Source organism: Cornus florida, unplaced genomic scaffold (genome assembly GCF_030987335.1).
Source record: "Cornus florida cultivar Cherokee Brave unplaced genomic scaffold, ASM3098733v1 CherokeeBrave_3.0.0_Hap2_Chr06, whole genome shotgun sequence".
NCBI lineage: Eukaryota > Viridiplantae > Streptophyta > Magnoliopsida > Cornales > Cornaceae > Cornus > Cornus florida.
In genome coordinates, this window is record NW_026775576.1 from 51,309,849 (window position 1) to 51,326,844 (window position 16,996).

Sequence of the window (16,996 nt, forward strand, 5' to 3'; positions counted from 1 at the left end):
ATTGGAAGTCATAGAATCTGACGATGAATTTGTTGAGAATTTGATGTAGGAGAAAGAGATGAGAGGTAGAAGATGTCCCACCGGGCGTGCCAGAAATTTGTACAAACAAATTTTGTTATCTGCAAATAAAGACAAAATATGGGCAAAATATAGTATTTTATTAATTTGGATAAATTAGAGTACAATCCTTTGTAATAATCTTTACAAAGAATAAGGTCCTCTGATTCGATCTCTTTTTTGGTTGGTTGGATCCAAGGGCTGCACGAGCTTGATCTTGAATCACCGTGGAATTTGGATGAAGAACGGCACGATTTGATGTGCTTTTTGTTGATCACTGTGGAATTTGGATGAAAAACGGCACGGCTTTTGATGTGCTTGTTGTTCTTCATCTTCAGAGATGATTTGTTGAATTTGATGAAGAATGGCACGGCTTTGGATGTGCTTGTTGTTCTACACCTTCAGATTTGGAATTTCTGAACCTTCTGGATTTCTGAGTCTCTGAATTTCTGGACTCTGAATTTGTGTGCCATTTCCTTCTTCCTCCAGGCCTCTATTTATAGGCTTCTTGGGTTGAAAGGATGATGACACATGTTATCTCCTGATAAGAATAAAATTATAACTGAGTCGGGCCGGTTATATTATGATAATTATCCTTAAAAATAATTATTCTAAATATATTTTATTAGGAATAATTATCTGTTTATTTAACCATCTGGGCTGGACTAATTAAAGAATTTAAGTGGATCAAGTTTGGGCCAATTAAATAACTTAATTAAACATTAGGCTCATATTTAATGGGTCCATTTATCAAAACCAAAGCCCACTAAAATTTTAGTGTCTACATTAAGTAACAGAAATGCACATGTAAATGCAACATTTAAAAGTGATGGCAATGTAGATAAATCATTTCATCGAACATTTGGTGTGCATGTAGCTTTAAGCTACCGGAAATGCAAACTTAATAGTAATACTTCAAGCAATAATCTCATTAATTCCACGACACAACCCAAGCATACATCCTACCCTCCTTAATTAAAAGAAATCTTTTTGCATTAAAAAAACAGTTGATAGGCAAATGGGAATTTAACTAGTGAAGATGCAAGTAAAATTTTAACTAGCAAAATAAGAGAGAGTTATGAATCCACAAAGATTTCAGGCTTGATAGATGAAAAATTATTAGATTGTACACGACCATATATAAGTCAGTATTTCAATCTAATCAAAACTTATATTTACACATCTTTATAATATTTTATTAAACAACTTAATTAGACTAGAACACATTGTCCACGGCCTAAGAGAGGCTCGACTGAGTAAAAAAACACAAACACTATCACAGGCCTTTGAAAACACAAACAACTCCAAGAGAGACCAACATCATTCTGCATCATTTGATTAGAGTGCACAAGTACAAGAGCCACAAAATCAACTAAAAGGGTTCATAATTCAACGTTGATCCAACTCAAAACTAGATTGAAAATACATTAATTAGCCTTGAAAACAATCCAAAAGCCGGATTTATAACGGTAAAGCCTCCATCTAGTGCCAGATTATGCCCACTCACATACTTGGACTCATCACTAGCCAAAAAAACAGCAGCCTCAGCCACATCTTCCATACCAAGAGTCACCCCCTTAAGGTTAGAATAAACACCAGAGCCCCCTTCATTCTCCATCCTGTTAAACTTCTTCATCTGCTCGGTGACAATGACGTAAGGCGACAAGCAATTCACTCGGATGCCAAACTGTCCCAGCTCTGCAGCCACATTCTTAGTGAGTCCCACCACGGCATGCTTTGAGCTCACGAAAGCGTGAGTTGAAACACCGCCAACACTACAAGCAACACTCCCAATCGACACTATGCTGCCCCTCCTGGCCGGGATCATCACACGAGCAGCGTGTTTGGTGCCCAAGAAGACACGGGTTAGGTTAACGCTGATGACAGTCTCGAATTCAGACTTGTCCACGTCGAGTATGCTTATTTTTGGTCCGTCTATGATGGCTGCATTGTTGATCATTACGTCGAGCTTGCCGTGCTTGGCAATGGTGGTGTCAATGGCATTTTTGATGTCCAGCTCGTTAGTTACATCACAGTGGAAAAATGAAGCTATTTCAGGACTTATGTCTTGGCACACTGACTGAGCCAACTCATCCAGGGCATCTGCTATAACGACTTTAGCACCATGTTTGGCAAATATTCTAGCAATGCTCTCTCCAACGTTGCGTGCTCCACCGGTGACTATTGCCACTTTGCCTTCCAATCTGAGACATGTTCAAAGGGTATGCACCCAAAATTGAAGTAAGCAATTGTTCGTGACGATTAATACATATAGGGATGCCAATTTAACCTATCCATCCCGGTTTAGGATCATCCTAATAGAATTAATGGTGAATTTGAAAACAAGTTTTTATTTGAGAGTCAATTTTGGATCACTCATCCATACATAAATAAGATATAAATAAAAACATTACAGTGTCATTGAATAAATTATCTATATATATATATATAGTAGGATATATAGCAACTTAAATAGTATGTATGAACCTTGGGTGCAGCTGCAGAGTTTGCTGACATTGTTGAGACAAGAGCTTTTCCACAGTTTTGATGATCTCGTTTTTTGGCAATATTTAGATCTTCATATAGGCACATTTTAGATGCCATTAATGATTAGTTCGAAAGTTCAACTTCTTTTTTTTTTTTTTTTTTCAATTAATTAGTTGAAGAAAATCAGAAAATCTTTGTAAGCTTCAACATTTTCTTCCCCAATGATTTATATATTCAACAATGCAACGTAAGATACATAGAATTTGGTGCATTACTATGTGGATCAACTGTTGTCTTTTATTGACCTGGGCATCTAAGAGTCGTACATTGGACTGGACTTAACAGATTCTGATTACTACCCAATTATATTCTAATTTTGTCTTACAAGCTTTGTATGTCTTTGTATTGTCATCCAACCAAGAAAAAAAAAAAAACAAAACACAATAATTTGTGTGTGTTGTCTAAACTCACACTATAAATACAGGGCAAAGATCTCTCTACAATCACAGTGTTCCAATCTACACTGAAGAGGCAACTCATTACAATTATATCTCCAACACTGCTAGTCTTTCTCTCCCGCGTAATTTTTATTTTATTTTATTTATTAATTTTTTAAAAAAAAGTTAAGCAAAGAAAAAAAGGTAAATATTATGTATATACTGTATATATTAACAGTCGGAAATTTACAGCCCCAATAGAGGAATTGCCCAAATTGAGGGCCAACCCATGATACAATAACCCAGCCCATTAAACCAAGGTTTAATACAAAAGAAATTCAGACCCAAACTAGGAACAATTCAAAAATCAGAAAAAAGACAAGAATTCACAAATAATTCGTAATTACAAAATTAGGAAATTGATAAATAAGGACAATAATTTTTTAAAAAAATAAATTTAATCACTCTTTCTATTTTCGTATTTATCACTTTTCAAATTTTTAATTAAGGACTATTTGTACATTTGTGATTGGACCACATTAGCGATTCATGATAAGTACACAAGTCTTGTCCTTTGGGTGTAATATAATTATAGATGGCAGTACGTTAGCCATTTATGCCTGAAACTAACTTGGCAAAAATGAAATTGAGAACCACCTACTCGTTGGTCTCTCATTTACACAAAGAATTTCCAATAAAATTTAGAAAAGATAAAAACAAATCAAAGAATGTCATGGGCAAAACATGTCACACAGAACATCATAATTAACATTATCTATCATTTTCCATTATCTAATGTGCGATTTTAAATAAGAAACTTGCATAGGAACTAATGTAATTAATATTTTGGATGTGACAAGCCGTGTGAAAATGGCCATTAAACAATACCAGTAATGTATAAATTCTACTTTTGCTTGCTAAATTGTATTGTTAGTGAACGTATGGAATCGATAACACCTAAATAATAAGATTGTGTAATCTATATTATTGGACTCTTTTGTAAGTATTGTGATAAATTTGTGGGCGGGTATAAATAGACCAATCATACTAGGCACTGAGCGTGGAAAGGGATGTGTTATATATGTAGGATTTTTACACTCGAATTGGTCCAAGACCTTGTGGGATAAAGTCTAAAGAACAAAATCATGCAAACTCGGATCCAAAACGAACAATTTCATATCATGTGATGGAGTAAATTATTACAAAATCGTATTAAAGCCTGACCCGAGGAGAACCTTGGGGCCCTAAAAAATTCAGGTGATCCTTCCATAGCACAAGGAAACACCTGCTTATGAAAAAAAAAATCAGAAGAGTTTTTTTTTGTTTTGTTTTTTCTTTAACTTGAAATAGTTATTTCATGCTCAATAATGTAAATTAAATAGCTTTTCTTGTTGTTGCCGTACAACAAATTCAAACAAAGAACGTGAGGAATTATTACAATAAAATTATTACAAATTTTAAAGGAGACTTGTTCACCCATTTCATTTTAGACAGGTGCAACAAGTATCAGGGTCCACTCATTTTTGTTAAAGACATTAAATGTTGCAACTTAATTCACATTGCTTTTGAATGTCCCAGGAAAAGTTAAAAATAATGATTTTATTCGGAATTAATCACTTGCTCGAAACCTTGGCTTAGAGTTCAGACCCGAGACCACTAGGACAAAGGTAAACCAGTAATTTTGCTACAGATTCTTCGTGCAGATCTATAGCACATGTAACCTATTTCATGCACCAGGTCACAAGATTAAAGAAACATTTAGATCATTACTATTACAAACAGCCAGATGTTTCTGGAAGAAGAATCACACCCCCAAGTCCTATCACAGAGAAGTTTGTAACATTAAAATTCTTCCCTACTATTTTATACAAGAATGATATAAATACTTATTATGTTCACACTATTCAGTAACACAAAATGAAAAAAATAAATAAAAAAAGAACGCTCCTCACCGAAAACAAATAATGTTCTCAGTACAAAAAGAACACAGAAATTTAAATAAAAGAAAAAGAAATGAAAAAAGAGAGTATTCGGAACAGTGTGTCGGGAGATACAACTATATGCAATAGTACAGTGGATATACAAAAGGGAAGAAGTTGGTCAATCTTCTCAACTCCATCCATGGGCATCATCGCCTGTCAGTTCCATCGTGGAGATGTGGCTTTATACATAAAATCTTGAGAAGATGTCGTCCCATAATTTAAATCGAGGTTGTGGAGTTGTTCCATCAGCTGAGAGCGCCGTTCCTTGAAGAAGTCGAGACGTGTTGTTAATTCTACCAAAGTGGAGGACGCTGCTGATGGCTGTCTAGGATAATCCAATACCTGCAACCATTATAACAAATTCAGGAGCTGAAAGTCTGCCAAGAATGCAGGATCAATCACTCAGCAAAATCCTATGAATAATTCAATCAACCTCTGGTGTAGCATCTTTTGGCCAAAAGATAAGAGCTTTGGTATACCATCACATTTGATAACAAATTTGGGGAAAATATAATCACAAATGAATTCAACCCGAGAAAGCAATGGAGGGTGACACTAGTCATCTTTGGAACTCCTTTTTTGATCGTCTCAAAAATATTATGAAAAGCTTGGACGTTAAATTCAATCTTTTGAAAGAGAAAATAAACTAGTGATTTATGCACAATAAAAAAAAAAGTAGGTGCTGGCTGTTGATTAAGGCCATGTTTGGTGTCAGTGAATGGAATCAAATGAAGTGGGAATGGAATGTTTTTATTTCCATTCTTTAGTTTGGTAAGTAACTTTAAAGTTGGAATGATGATTCTTGTCCATTCTCCAAGAATGGTGATTCCCACTAATTCATTCCACTTTCCAACTAAAAAAATGACCATTCCATTCCCACTTTTAAAAAAAAATTAAATAAATAAATGAATGAAAAAAAAAACATTTGATGAAATGTCGGCTACACATATATATATGCATACATACATATATATATATATATATATATATATATATATATATATATATGTTTTACAAAAATATGATATTTTTCTGTGCAACCAAACATGGGAATGAGAATGGTCCATTCCCATTCCATTCTTTGATTTATTCCATTCCCACTTTATTTCATTCAACAACACCAAACTAGGCCTAAGTTCAATGAAAAAGATGTACTTGGATCTTTCTTTTGTCTGACAAGCACAATATGAAGGAATGGTGGACCGGGGAAGAGAAAGACCTTAAGTTACTAATTGTAGATTAAGGATTTACTCTTTATTTTTATTTTTTTTTATAAGTAAGGATTTACTCTCTATGATCCTAAAGTAATAGTACTTAAAGTTTCTCTTTTCTTTAGAATAACATTTTGTGCAACAGAAACCAAAACTATTTAAAGAAGCAAGTCTAACCTCTACTGCCCTAGAAGTGGAAGGCACAGAGGCAGAATCAACAGCACAGAGCTCATCCACAGATGCACTAGTGGATGCTTCGTTACTTTTAGAATCACTCAAGCTTGTTGTGTCCAAAAATTGCTTCCGAGAAGGTTGCCTGCTACTGCTGCCAGAAGTTAATACCTGACCTTTGCTATTCCTCAAATCTGCCCCCAGCAAACTCTCCTGAAGCAAAATATTCAAGGGAAAAAATTAGAATACTTTAAGCACAAAGAAGCCACCGACAGAAATCAAAAGTCAAATGGCAGTTTGAGAAGATATATTTTCAACTATATTATGGTATGCACCAGTACCGAATTAATCCAGTGATACATTTTATATCAAAAATTTATTAGGAAATGAGAGTTACTCATAGCCACCAAAATCTGATCATTACAATATGTAGCATGCATAGCATGCATGGATGGACATGTAATACAATGGTGGAATTGGTAAAATGTGCACCCCAAGAGGTTTAGGAAACAGCAAGTCTTACACCATATTCAATATGAACCCACATTTCATGCCAAATATCCCAACTAATGCAGAGAGCCACATGCTTGAGCTAAATGAATCTAAAGACCGAGGCCAATGCAATTTTAGCACCATATGGAGAAGATTGTTACATGTGAAGACGACGACCCTAGAATGAGAACAACTGTTAGGTTTATCGCATAAAGAACATAAACTGATTGTTTAATGGCATATTTTGCCGGCCATTGAAACAACCTTTTACAATCGAGAATGACAACTGTATCTAGTATAATCAGTCTTAGATATTCTTTACAAAATGATCTTTGTTGAGAACCACATGATCCAGTGCCCTAGTACTCATAGTGACTAGAAAATACCAGAGACAAATTTGGAATAGGGACTTTTCAGGGATAACTTGTGCCATCCAAAAGGAAGACTTGGAAATACCAGTTCCCAGTTTATGTAGCATTCTTTACGGCACTCTTCCACCAAAAGGAAAAGAAGAAGGAAAGAAAGCAAATGACAGAAAAATAAAATGGTAACATAATAACTATTTTAAAAGAAAAAAGACAGAACAACAGAAAAATGTTAACAACCATCTACTCCAAAAGCTTTAAGCTATTAGAGAGGATGCAACTTTAACACTTAAATCTTTCAACAAGCCCCCTCACATGTGGTCTTCTTTTTGGTCTAATACGTGTTTCAATTTTAATTATCAGAGTGACGGTGCTTTCACTATGCGATTTCTGACGGAAAGTTGGGCAGTTGTAAGAAATGAGGTAATGGGTACTTTTCAGGAGTTTCATTCTTTTGGCGTCTTTGAGAAATCGCTTAATGCTTCATTCATTGCCCTTATTCCAAAAAAGGGAGGTGCTTCAGATATAAAGGATTTTCGTCCTATTAGTTTGGTGGGCTGCATTTACAAACTCATTGCTAAGGTGCTCGCTTTAAGAATGAAGGAAGTCATGGATGGAATTATTTCGGATTCCCAAAATGCTTTCGTTGGCAGACGACAAATTCTTGATTCAATTCTTATTGCTGGCGAATGTGTGGATTCCAGATTGCGGAGTGGTATTCCTGGAGTTCTATGCAAACTTGGCATTGAGAAAGCATATAATCATGTGAATTGGAATTTCCTACTCTATTTGTTACAAATAATGGGGTTTGGAAGTAAATGGAGGAAATGGATTGAGACCTGTCTTTCGTCTGTCAAGTTTTCAGTTCTTGTGAATGGCTCTCCCGCCGATTTCTTTAGTTGCTCTAGAGGTATAAGCCAAGGTGATCATTTGTCATCTTTCCTTTTTCTTGTTGTTATGGAGGGGTTAAGTAGACTGATGCGTAGGGCAGAGGACCTTGGTTTTATTAAGGGCTTTAGACCATCAGATGGAGATTTCCCATTCACTCTTTGCAGATGACACCCTGGTTTTCTGTGATGCTGATGTGTCTCAACTTCGATACTTGAGGTGTGTTCTGACTTGTTTTCAGGCAATTTCCGGGCTAAAGGTCAATGTGGCAAAGAGTATGTTTGTCCCAGTAGAGAATGTTCCGGATATTTCCTCTTTAGCTGCAATCCTTGGATACAAGGTGAGCTCATTCCCTATTCCTTATTTGGGTTTGCCCCTAGGGGTCTCTTCAAGTTTAGTGGAGAGTTGGGATTCCTTGATTGACAGGTATGCGAAGAGATTAGCAGGTTGGAAGAAGCAATACTTGTCAAAAGGGGGTAAAGTTACTCTTATCAAGAGCACCTTGTCGAGCCTCCCCACTTATTTTCTTTCTATGTTCCAAATCCCTTGTTCCATTGCAGACAGGATTGAAAAAACTCAAAGGGATTTCCTTTGGGGTGGTAAGGGCGATGAGTTCAAGTACCACCTTGTCAGATGGGAGGAAATTTGTAAGCCTGTGAAATTGGGTGGACTTGGCATAAGACGATTAGTTCCTTTCAATCAAGCTCTCCTGGGTAAGTGGTTACGGAGATATGGGAGGGAAAGACATCGACCATGGCGCAGGTTAGTCTCTTGTCGGTTTGGCGAAGAGGCTGGAGGTTGGTCTACGCGTCTGGTTACCCTAGTGGGAGGAGTAGGGATGTGGAAGGCTATTCGAAAGGGATGGGATGTTTTTTCGGCTCATATCAGATTCAAACTCCGTGATGGACGTTGCATTTGGTTTTGGGAAGATCTCTGGTGTGGGGATCAGCCACTTTCTCGTACATTTCCAAGGTTATTTAGTATTGTTGTTGATAAACACGCCTACATAGTCGACTGCTATCGGCTTGATAGCAGCAAGATTATATGGGATGTGCATTTTCGGCGCTCTTTTCAGAATTGGGAGATGGACGAGGTATGTGTTTTTTTGGATCTTCTGTATCGACAGGAGGGCGTTGGCAAAGGTAATGATGTTTTAATTTGGGTTCCCTCTTCTCATGGTCGTTTTGAAGTTAGATCTTTGTTCTTATGTTTGTCAAATTTTGTTAATCGAGACTTCCCGTGGAAAACTATTTGGCGGTCTATGGCTCCAAACTAAGGTGGCTTTCTTTGTTTAGACTGCTGTGTGGAGAAAGATTCTGACAATTGATAATTTGAGAAAAAGGGGCAATTGTATAGTTAATCGTTGTTGTCTATGCAAGGATGATGTGGAGACCGTTAATCACCTCCTTTTGCATTGCCCTGTGGCGATTGATTGTTGGAATCTTATTGTTGGGTTGTTTGGCATGTGTTGGGTTATGCCACGATCTACTAAGGAATTGATTCATGTTTGCAGAGACTATCAAGTGAGAAGAGACGTTCGCGATTTCTGGAGAATTGTACCACATTGTGTATGGTAGTGCATTTGGAAGGAGAGAAATAGCAGAATGTTCGAAGGAAAAGAGTCGCCTACGGAAACGGTCAAACTTTACATTCTTCGTTCTCTCTTCAATTATGTGAAGAGGAGCTTTTGTTCTTCTTCATATGATTTAATTACTTTTTTGGATTCTTTGGGGCCTTAGTCCCGGTTCCACTTTTGTAATTGAGACGCGTTCCCCTCTTTAACGCCTTTTTTTAATGTTATTTTTACTTATCAAAAAAAAATTATCAGAGTGACGGTGAGGTTTGAACTCAACACCTTGCCTACTCTGATACCATGTTAACCACCATCTACTTCAAAAGCTTAAACTATTGAAGAGGGTGTAACTTTAATATTTAAATCTTTCAACAAAAAACAAGGATCAAAGTGAAAAGAAGTAAAAAGTGAAAAATTGAAAATAAATAAGAGCAGCAGATGAAATCCAGAAAGAACCAAAAAGGGCAAAAGGAAAAAGATTCATATCTCCCTCTTTCCAAATCCTACTTAAAACAATTCAATGAACAATGGATCAAGGGTAAAAGAATGAGGCAGATACCTCGGTTCTTTGTTTCCTTTCATGGTTACAAAAAGCAAGGGTTGTATCAAAATCTTGCTGAAGAAATTTCCTGCACATAGCAAACATATAGAGAGTATTAAAAATAAAATTTAAACAGAACCAAATATAATTTCCTGCATCCACTTCCATGTTCTCACCAAATCATATTCCACTCAAATTCAGGTATCAACAAAAATGCAATGAACGATATATGCTCAACTTTGCATTCCATGTTAGCTCTTTAATAACAAGTGAAAGCAAGGGTTGTATCTGATACTTGCTGAAGAATTTTTTTTTTTTGAACACCAAACATCCATGTCATAGAAAAGAGATATTTTAGTACTTCATTTTCTGTCAAATGTAATTAATTATATTGCATACTTATCATGTGTTGCTGCACTACGTACTCAAAAAAAAATGCAACAATAATTCTAAAAGCATGTTAAAGTTTTATCTTACAACTACAGACCCCAAGGCCACATATAAATACATGAATCTAAAGGTCACATGACTAAAACTCAGATTAGAAACTGAACAAAAAAGGTCACATCACAAAAATATAGTTAAATTTGGTCAGTGTCATTTTTGTAGCCTTACATTCATGTTGAATGGTATGCTTCTGCTTATTAGGACTTTATATTGGCAAACTTCATCAGAAAAGCCAGCGTCTTTGCCTTTTGTTTTTAGTTTGTTCAATTCTAAATGTTTAATCTTAAGTTAATTAGGTTTAGATATCCTCATGATCCGTGGACATTCAAGATGAAAATTAAAGATCATTACAAAGACAAAAAGGTAAACTCAGTTCTTTAATATCAAACTCACCATTTAGGGTTCTATTTTGTGCAATCACATAAATCATGTTTAAGATGCATTAGACATATTGTAGAATGCATATTTCATAAATTGATTAAACAGGATAAAATAAACAGGTATTTAAAAGGAGCAGAGAGTTGGGTCAGTCGTAGGATCGATCGACCTTCATTGTTTAAGTTCAATCCATCGAACTCATGGTGGAGGAGTTACATCTCTATTTTATTTGCAACTATAAAACCCTAATTCTTTTGTACATAAAGCCATATAAACATTTTTCTTTTGGTAAGCATGTATTAGAAAGCGTTCAAAAGGGGAACACATCCTGAAAGCTACACAAAGGCCGATGCCAAAAAGGACCTAAGAACTCAAGGAGCCCAAAAAATCAACTATCTCCTCTATAGATTTACAATTTCTCCCCAAAACATAACAAAAAAGAGAGCTAAAACAATAAGAAACTTTAATGCCCCAAAGGAAGATCCCTCTCACTCCTAACCACCCTATCCGCCATTGAATCGAACTTCGTCTCTTGCAAACACACTACATGAGCTCCCCACTTTCTCACCACTAACTTGACCAACTTTCTATTGTTCGGGTCATTAAGACCATGAACATTCCATGAAATGATGCATAACTTCATCTGAAAACACAAACATTCCCCTCCCCTTGCTCATCCCTCTACCCACCTCACTGCCCCCTCCCACACCATCTCGTCCTTCCCCTCATAATTCACATATGAAATAAGGTTCCTAACCTCCCTCTCCCCCTTCCAAGAAGGGACTTTCTTCTTCCTTCTAACCCCCCGTACACATATAGGGTTCTCTAATCATATATATGCATAAAGAGATACATAAAGTGAGCATATATGCAATTAAAGAGCACATATTTTTCTTTTTCATCATCTAAACATATTACATATTGGTTGGATGGCTAGCAAAATAAGTGCTCTTTAATTGCATTCAGGGTAGAACATCTGGCGTTTGTATCTAAGGTAACTTAGGTACTTCTATGGCTTTAGAATCTGACACCCAGAATTGTAATACCTTCAGTTAAAGTGGATTTGATCTACCAAGCCTGGGGTCCCGTGATCTTTCTCCTATGAGATTTTCCATATAAATTTGGTGTTCAGTGTGTGATTGTTTCAGTTTTTAATTTTTGCTCTATTTATTGCTATTTTCTTGCTGCGCTAAATTAAATTTATCATAATCTAAGTTTCAATTTTAAATTTTTGCTCTATTTATTGCTATTTGTTCCTGCTGCGCTTAATTAAATTTATTATAATCTAAGTTTCAGTTAGTTAAAGTCTTTGCAAGACCAATACACCCTCACTCTAGGTCTAGAAGGGACTTGGTGTACTTTGTGACTTATGAGCACCCAGAGTAGCAGTCCTCCCTTCAGCATTCATCTCACATTCATAACATTGAGATGGCCAAAGATGATTACTAGAATAATTTTAAAAGAGACCAACAAACAATTTACTGTACAGAAATCATTGTTCATGAAGCAATCTATTGATGACAGGAGGACAATCATCCTCCATGACTTAAATAAGTCCAATGAGAGTTATAAGCCAACTTTTTTAATTTTTTTTATAATCAGCCAACTTGACATCTTAATTTTGGTTATATATCATAACAGGTTGTTGGGTGAAAAAAGAGATCCATTAAAATATAGTCTTTTAATAAAACTGTTTAAAACCAGCCATTGCGACAAACTAATGAAACGACACCACACTATGGCATGGAAGCTTAACATCTGTTGTTTGTTGTGGGGGGGGAGAGGAGGAGATAGAACTGGATTTTAGCAACTCACTGTTGAGAATTGCGATCTAGGACATGTTGAAAACGATCACACACATCAGAAAGGGAGCCATAGTGATTTTGACGTTGCTGATTAAGTTGATGGTGTAATTCTGCAACCTTCTGCTTCAGCCGGGCCACATCAGCTTCAGCAAGAGCAATCTCCTCAAGCTCGGCCCTCGTCTTCAAATTAGAGTAAACTCATAAGAACGTGTTTGCATAAAGCATCCATTTAAATATAACTTTGTTAGTAAAGTACAAACTTTGGAATCCATTCCGCGGGAGCTGGAAATTTGTCCAGAAGACATGCTCAACCCAACCTCCAATGCAGCTCTTAGATCTCTCTCAGCTTGCAACTGCTCTTGCAGCCTTGAAACCTTTTAATAAGAGTCATGCAGAATTCAGTAAAGACATGCTAAATTGAAGTTTATCTAAATAACCTTATACATTATTTTTCCAAATATGAAAATAAATCAAAGAAGGTAAGACATTTTAAAACCAAATGACATGGTAGAAGTGTCAAAGGAACATATGGAAAAATATTAAAGTATGACACCTATGCTAATTACACCTTGAGAAACTTATAAAATAATAAGCTATTAGGATAGGCATTAGAGAGAGAAGTTAACATTATGATGTTACAGATTGTACATCTTTCAACAATGACCACTTAATGCAACCCTCAAGAACTTGAAAACAGCCCCTAAAAAGAATCTTCCATCCACTAAGAGCAAAACTCTAAAAGTGGATATGCATGATCCACCTCCTCCATCTTGTCCTCGAACCCAACTTCTCCATAATACAAAAGAAAAAGCCCCTATCGACATGATCATAGGACATCTAAATACCTAACTAGCAAAAAAACCAAGCTCCTTACTTCTAGTTCTCAAATCCACACACTCATTTGGCAGAGTGACCAAATTCAAAACTTGCCTACCCCCACCATAGTGTATTTTTGTTTTTCAGATACAAGAGAACTGATCACTAATACCAAAATTAAGATGGGAAATATCAAACGCAACTACCAAATTGCTAAAATAAATTTACTGGAAGAATAGATAAAGTTCACCAATAATAACTAACATTTTGAGTAAAATTAAAAGCTAGAAAATAGTGCTCAATGAAACCATGAAAAATGGAAAACAGTCGATATAAATATGGCTACATCTGATGGATAGAAAGTATTTACATCTTGTTCAAGTGCCAAGCGGCGCTCATGCAAAGCTTGCTTCCTTCTCTCCAAGCTAGCTTGTAAAATTGCATTTCCTCTCGCCTAACAGAGATGATAGCCAATCCAGTTAACTACAGCATGAATACACTATGATTTAGTGTACATAACCCTAAAAGCGGAACCTAAATGTTACCTCTTTTGCAATCCTATGTTGTAAGTCATTTTTGGTGATCTCAAGCCTCTGAATAGCAAGTCTGCAAACAGTCATGAAACGTGTTTGTGAAAGCAGATTTCAAAATGAAACAACAATAACAATACAAATAGAACAAACTAATAAAAATGAAATTCTATAGTAAATTCGTAATAATAGTAATTTTAACATAAGTGGATTGCATATGTCAATGCAATAAAAATTTTGATCAGGAATTTTCTTAGCAAATTGCTAGGAACAAACACCGTTCAATTGAGTATTAAAAGTTGACCTGTTGATGCAACAAAATAGAGAAACCAAGATCTACGATCCCGAATTCCTTTTGACACTTCACCAAAAGTGCATGGAGAGGGTTTATTAAACATTTAAGATGCACCACAAAATGGAGGCGGAAGTATTAATACACACACACACACACACACACACACACACACATCTACGCGGGGGGGAGGACTTCTTTTATTTAGAAAAGGGAAAAAAGAAAAGGCCCCACAAAATGGAGGAGGAATTTCGTGGACTTTTATTAATGGATGGGAAAGTGGGAAGTTGGACCCTTTCTCAAAAATGTTGCACGAAATATTATAATAGAATTACTAGATTCAGGACAAATTTCCCTATAACCTCTTAAAAACAAGAAGAAGCTTCATTCCACCATAAGCTGAACCCATCCAATTACACTTCACCTTCTACATGTCTATAAAGATGCCAAAGCACTTGCTTGAAATTCTAATTCACACAGAAACAAAATGCTGCCTTTTAAGTAGGAAAAAGAATACACCACACCACACCAACGGGCCAGAGGCCTAGCGGTATCAGCTTCTTACTTCCCAAAGGGAGGTCAGGGGTTCAAGTCTCAGAAGAGACAAGTGTGTGTGAGTACCAAGTAGGAAAAAAAAAAATACACCACAGAACTGATTTTAAGACAGCTTAACGAAAAGCCACCCAAGCAGTAAACCTCTTTTCTAGATATCACATTATTTTCATGATATTTACTCCATCTATCTCCTACAATTAATTGCATAACTGCAATTTGACCCTTAAGTAGTTAGTACTGCTACAAGATTCAGCTGCATGATTATCAAAAGACTTCTCCATATATATGATGATATCCTTTCCTTCATTAATCCTGAAACTTGTACGGTGCTTAATTACATTTATAATAATAAATAACCAAAGAAATGCTCCTGGTATTTCCATGAACTTAAAATTCAGTAACCCCACCCACCCCCAAAAAAATCTCCTTCACCAAAAACTCTTGCTTAAGTCCTTAACTCACAATATACGCTTTTGGCTTTTCAATCCAAATTTTAGAAGTCCTTATAATTTTTTTCTCTAGTATCACTACTCATGCTTTGGGTCGCTTAATTTCCCATGGGTTTTCAGCATTTCTTCTCCATTCTTCCCTGATTTAAAAAGTGAAACCATGATGGCACTTTTTGGCCTTTAACTCAAATCCAAGCATGATTGTATGAATAGTTTTTGCATTGTAATTTGCAAAGCTCTTTAAATTTCATTAGCAGAGTTACCATTTCACATAAGACTTTAGTCTGTGCTTTTACTTTATTTGCTCCTTCGCTGGGACCTCCCCACCCCACCTTTCACCACATTATTTTTGCTATCTGGTTTTATTTAGTTAATTCTTTCGTCAAGTGCATATAAACATAACCTATGGTACTTTCATCATATAGCCATTCTGCACCTATTAACATCAGCTTTCCCATGAGGTTCCAGAAATTGAAACAAAATATCAAGTATGAATCAAAAATATCTACCATGGAGAACAATCTACACTTAGGAATAATAATATATATAAACAATAGCTTTTCAGTAGCTATACGTGACTTGACAATATGCTAACCCAAACCAAACACAATATTGTACTGACCAGACACACCCATTGGTTTCACTCTAACTGTAACTCAACAATCAAATGGGCACATGTACCAACTTACAGATAAGTTGTCATATGTTTCATAATTGAAATACAGCACCACATCCAGGAGTTGATTCAACAAAGAATGTATCTTTAACGTAATTGTCATATGTTTCATATATGATCATGCCTTTAACAGATGTATCAGGTGCCACAAAGCAAAATAATGAAGTCCATAAAGAAAATCTTACTCTTCCTCTCCAGAAGAATCAACTGATTCCATTGAAGGCATCTTTCTGACCTGAAAAATATAAAACTGAATTCTCAGGTTCCCATCAATAGCACTTTCAAGATACAAAACATAAAAAACAGAATGTGGGCATCTTATAATTGATTTCACGCCTCCATGAATGACAAGCACATCCACAAAAGAAAACTACATAATTACTTCCAAGGGAGTGAAGTGTCCATGTGCTGAACAGGGGGTCAGACACCATTCGTAATAAAATTTGTGCATTGCCCATCTCAACATTTGTAATTTTAATCAACCATTAAGTGAAAGTGAACACTACACCTGCAAGTATTATACGTTTTTTATCCAATAAGCATATCCCTTTCAAATCAATCAAGCCAGAGGTCATTAAGAAAAAGTATAAATTATGTTAGCATTCTACAATTCTAATCATAGGACTTAAATGAATCATAGTGTCCCCAAATATATATTTCTAAAATAGCCATATCGAACACCAGGTTTTTGTTTATTACATCTGCGCCCACACCAGGGAAACAAAGCAAACAAATTTAGATAATCAAGTATACAACCAGAATATTCAAGCCAAGAACAACTGATTGACATTGCAAATAAATAAAAGAAATGGATGCTAATGAAGCCATCAACTGCAGAAGAGTG

The 16,996-nt window shown here is 35.9% G+C and overlaps 2 protein-coding genes across 2 annotated transcripts in view; both read right to left on the minus strand.

The window, feature by feature from the left end:
- Positions 1 to 1,162: 1,162 nt before the first annotated feature.
- Positions 1,163 to 2,661, minus strand: LOC132314093 (borneol dehydrogenase, mitochondrial-like). Its single transcript, XM_059813002.1, has 2 exons — positions 2,573 to 2,661; positions 1,163 to 2,261 (listed from the first exon to the last, which is right to left on the minus strand). The coding sequence occupies exons 1-2, from the start codon at positions 2,659 to 2,661 to the stop codon at positions 1,469 to 1,471; spliced, it is 882 nt and encodes a 293-aa protein (XP_059668985.1). The 3' UTR covers positions 1,163 to 1,468.
- A 2,140-nt stretch (positions 2,662 to 4,801) lies between these two features.
- LOC132311505 (rho GTPase-activating protein 7-like) overlaps positions 4,802 to 16,996 on the minus strand; it is a 37,347-nt gene continuing 25,152 nt past the window's right edge. The window contains exons 15-22 of the mRNA XM_059809422.1: positions 16,338 to 16,387; positions 14,196 to 14,256; positions 14,021 to 14,104; positions 13,095 to 13,208; positions 12,845 to 13,014; positions 10,223 to 10,292; positions 6,352 to 6,558; positions 4,802 to 5,305 (exon numbers count right to left, since the gene is read on the minus strand). Coding sequence (XP_059665405.1) covers positions 5,120 to 5,305; positions 6,352 to 6,558; positions 10,223 to 10,292; positions 12,845 to 13,014; positions 13,095 to 13,208; positions 14,021 to 14,104; positions 14,196 to 14,256; positions 16,338 to 16,387 — 942 coding nt within the window. The 3' untranslated portion in view covers positions 4,802 to 5,119. The remainder of the gene's footprint in view (positions 5,306 to 6,351; positions 6,559 to 10,222; positions 10,293 to 12,844; positions 13,015 to 13,094; positions 13,209 to 14,020; positions 14,105 to 14,195; positions 14,257 to 16,337; positions 16,388 to 16,996) is intronic.

Excerpts from the sequence above, each read along its gene's own strand:
- LOC132314093 (XM_059813002.1), bottom strand. The coding sequence starts at position 2,661 with ATGGCATCTAAAATGTGCCTATATGAAGATCTAAATATTGCCAAAAAA. Across the intron at positions 2,262-2,572 it reads AAAGCTCTTGTCTCAACAAT|ATTGGAAGGCAAAGTGGCAA; the intron begins GTCAGCAAACTC and ends AACATGTCTCAG.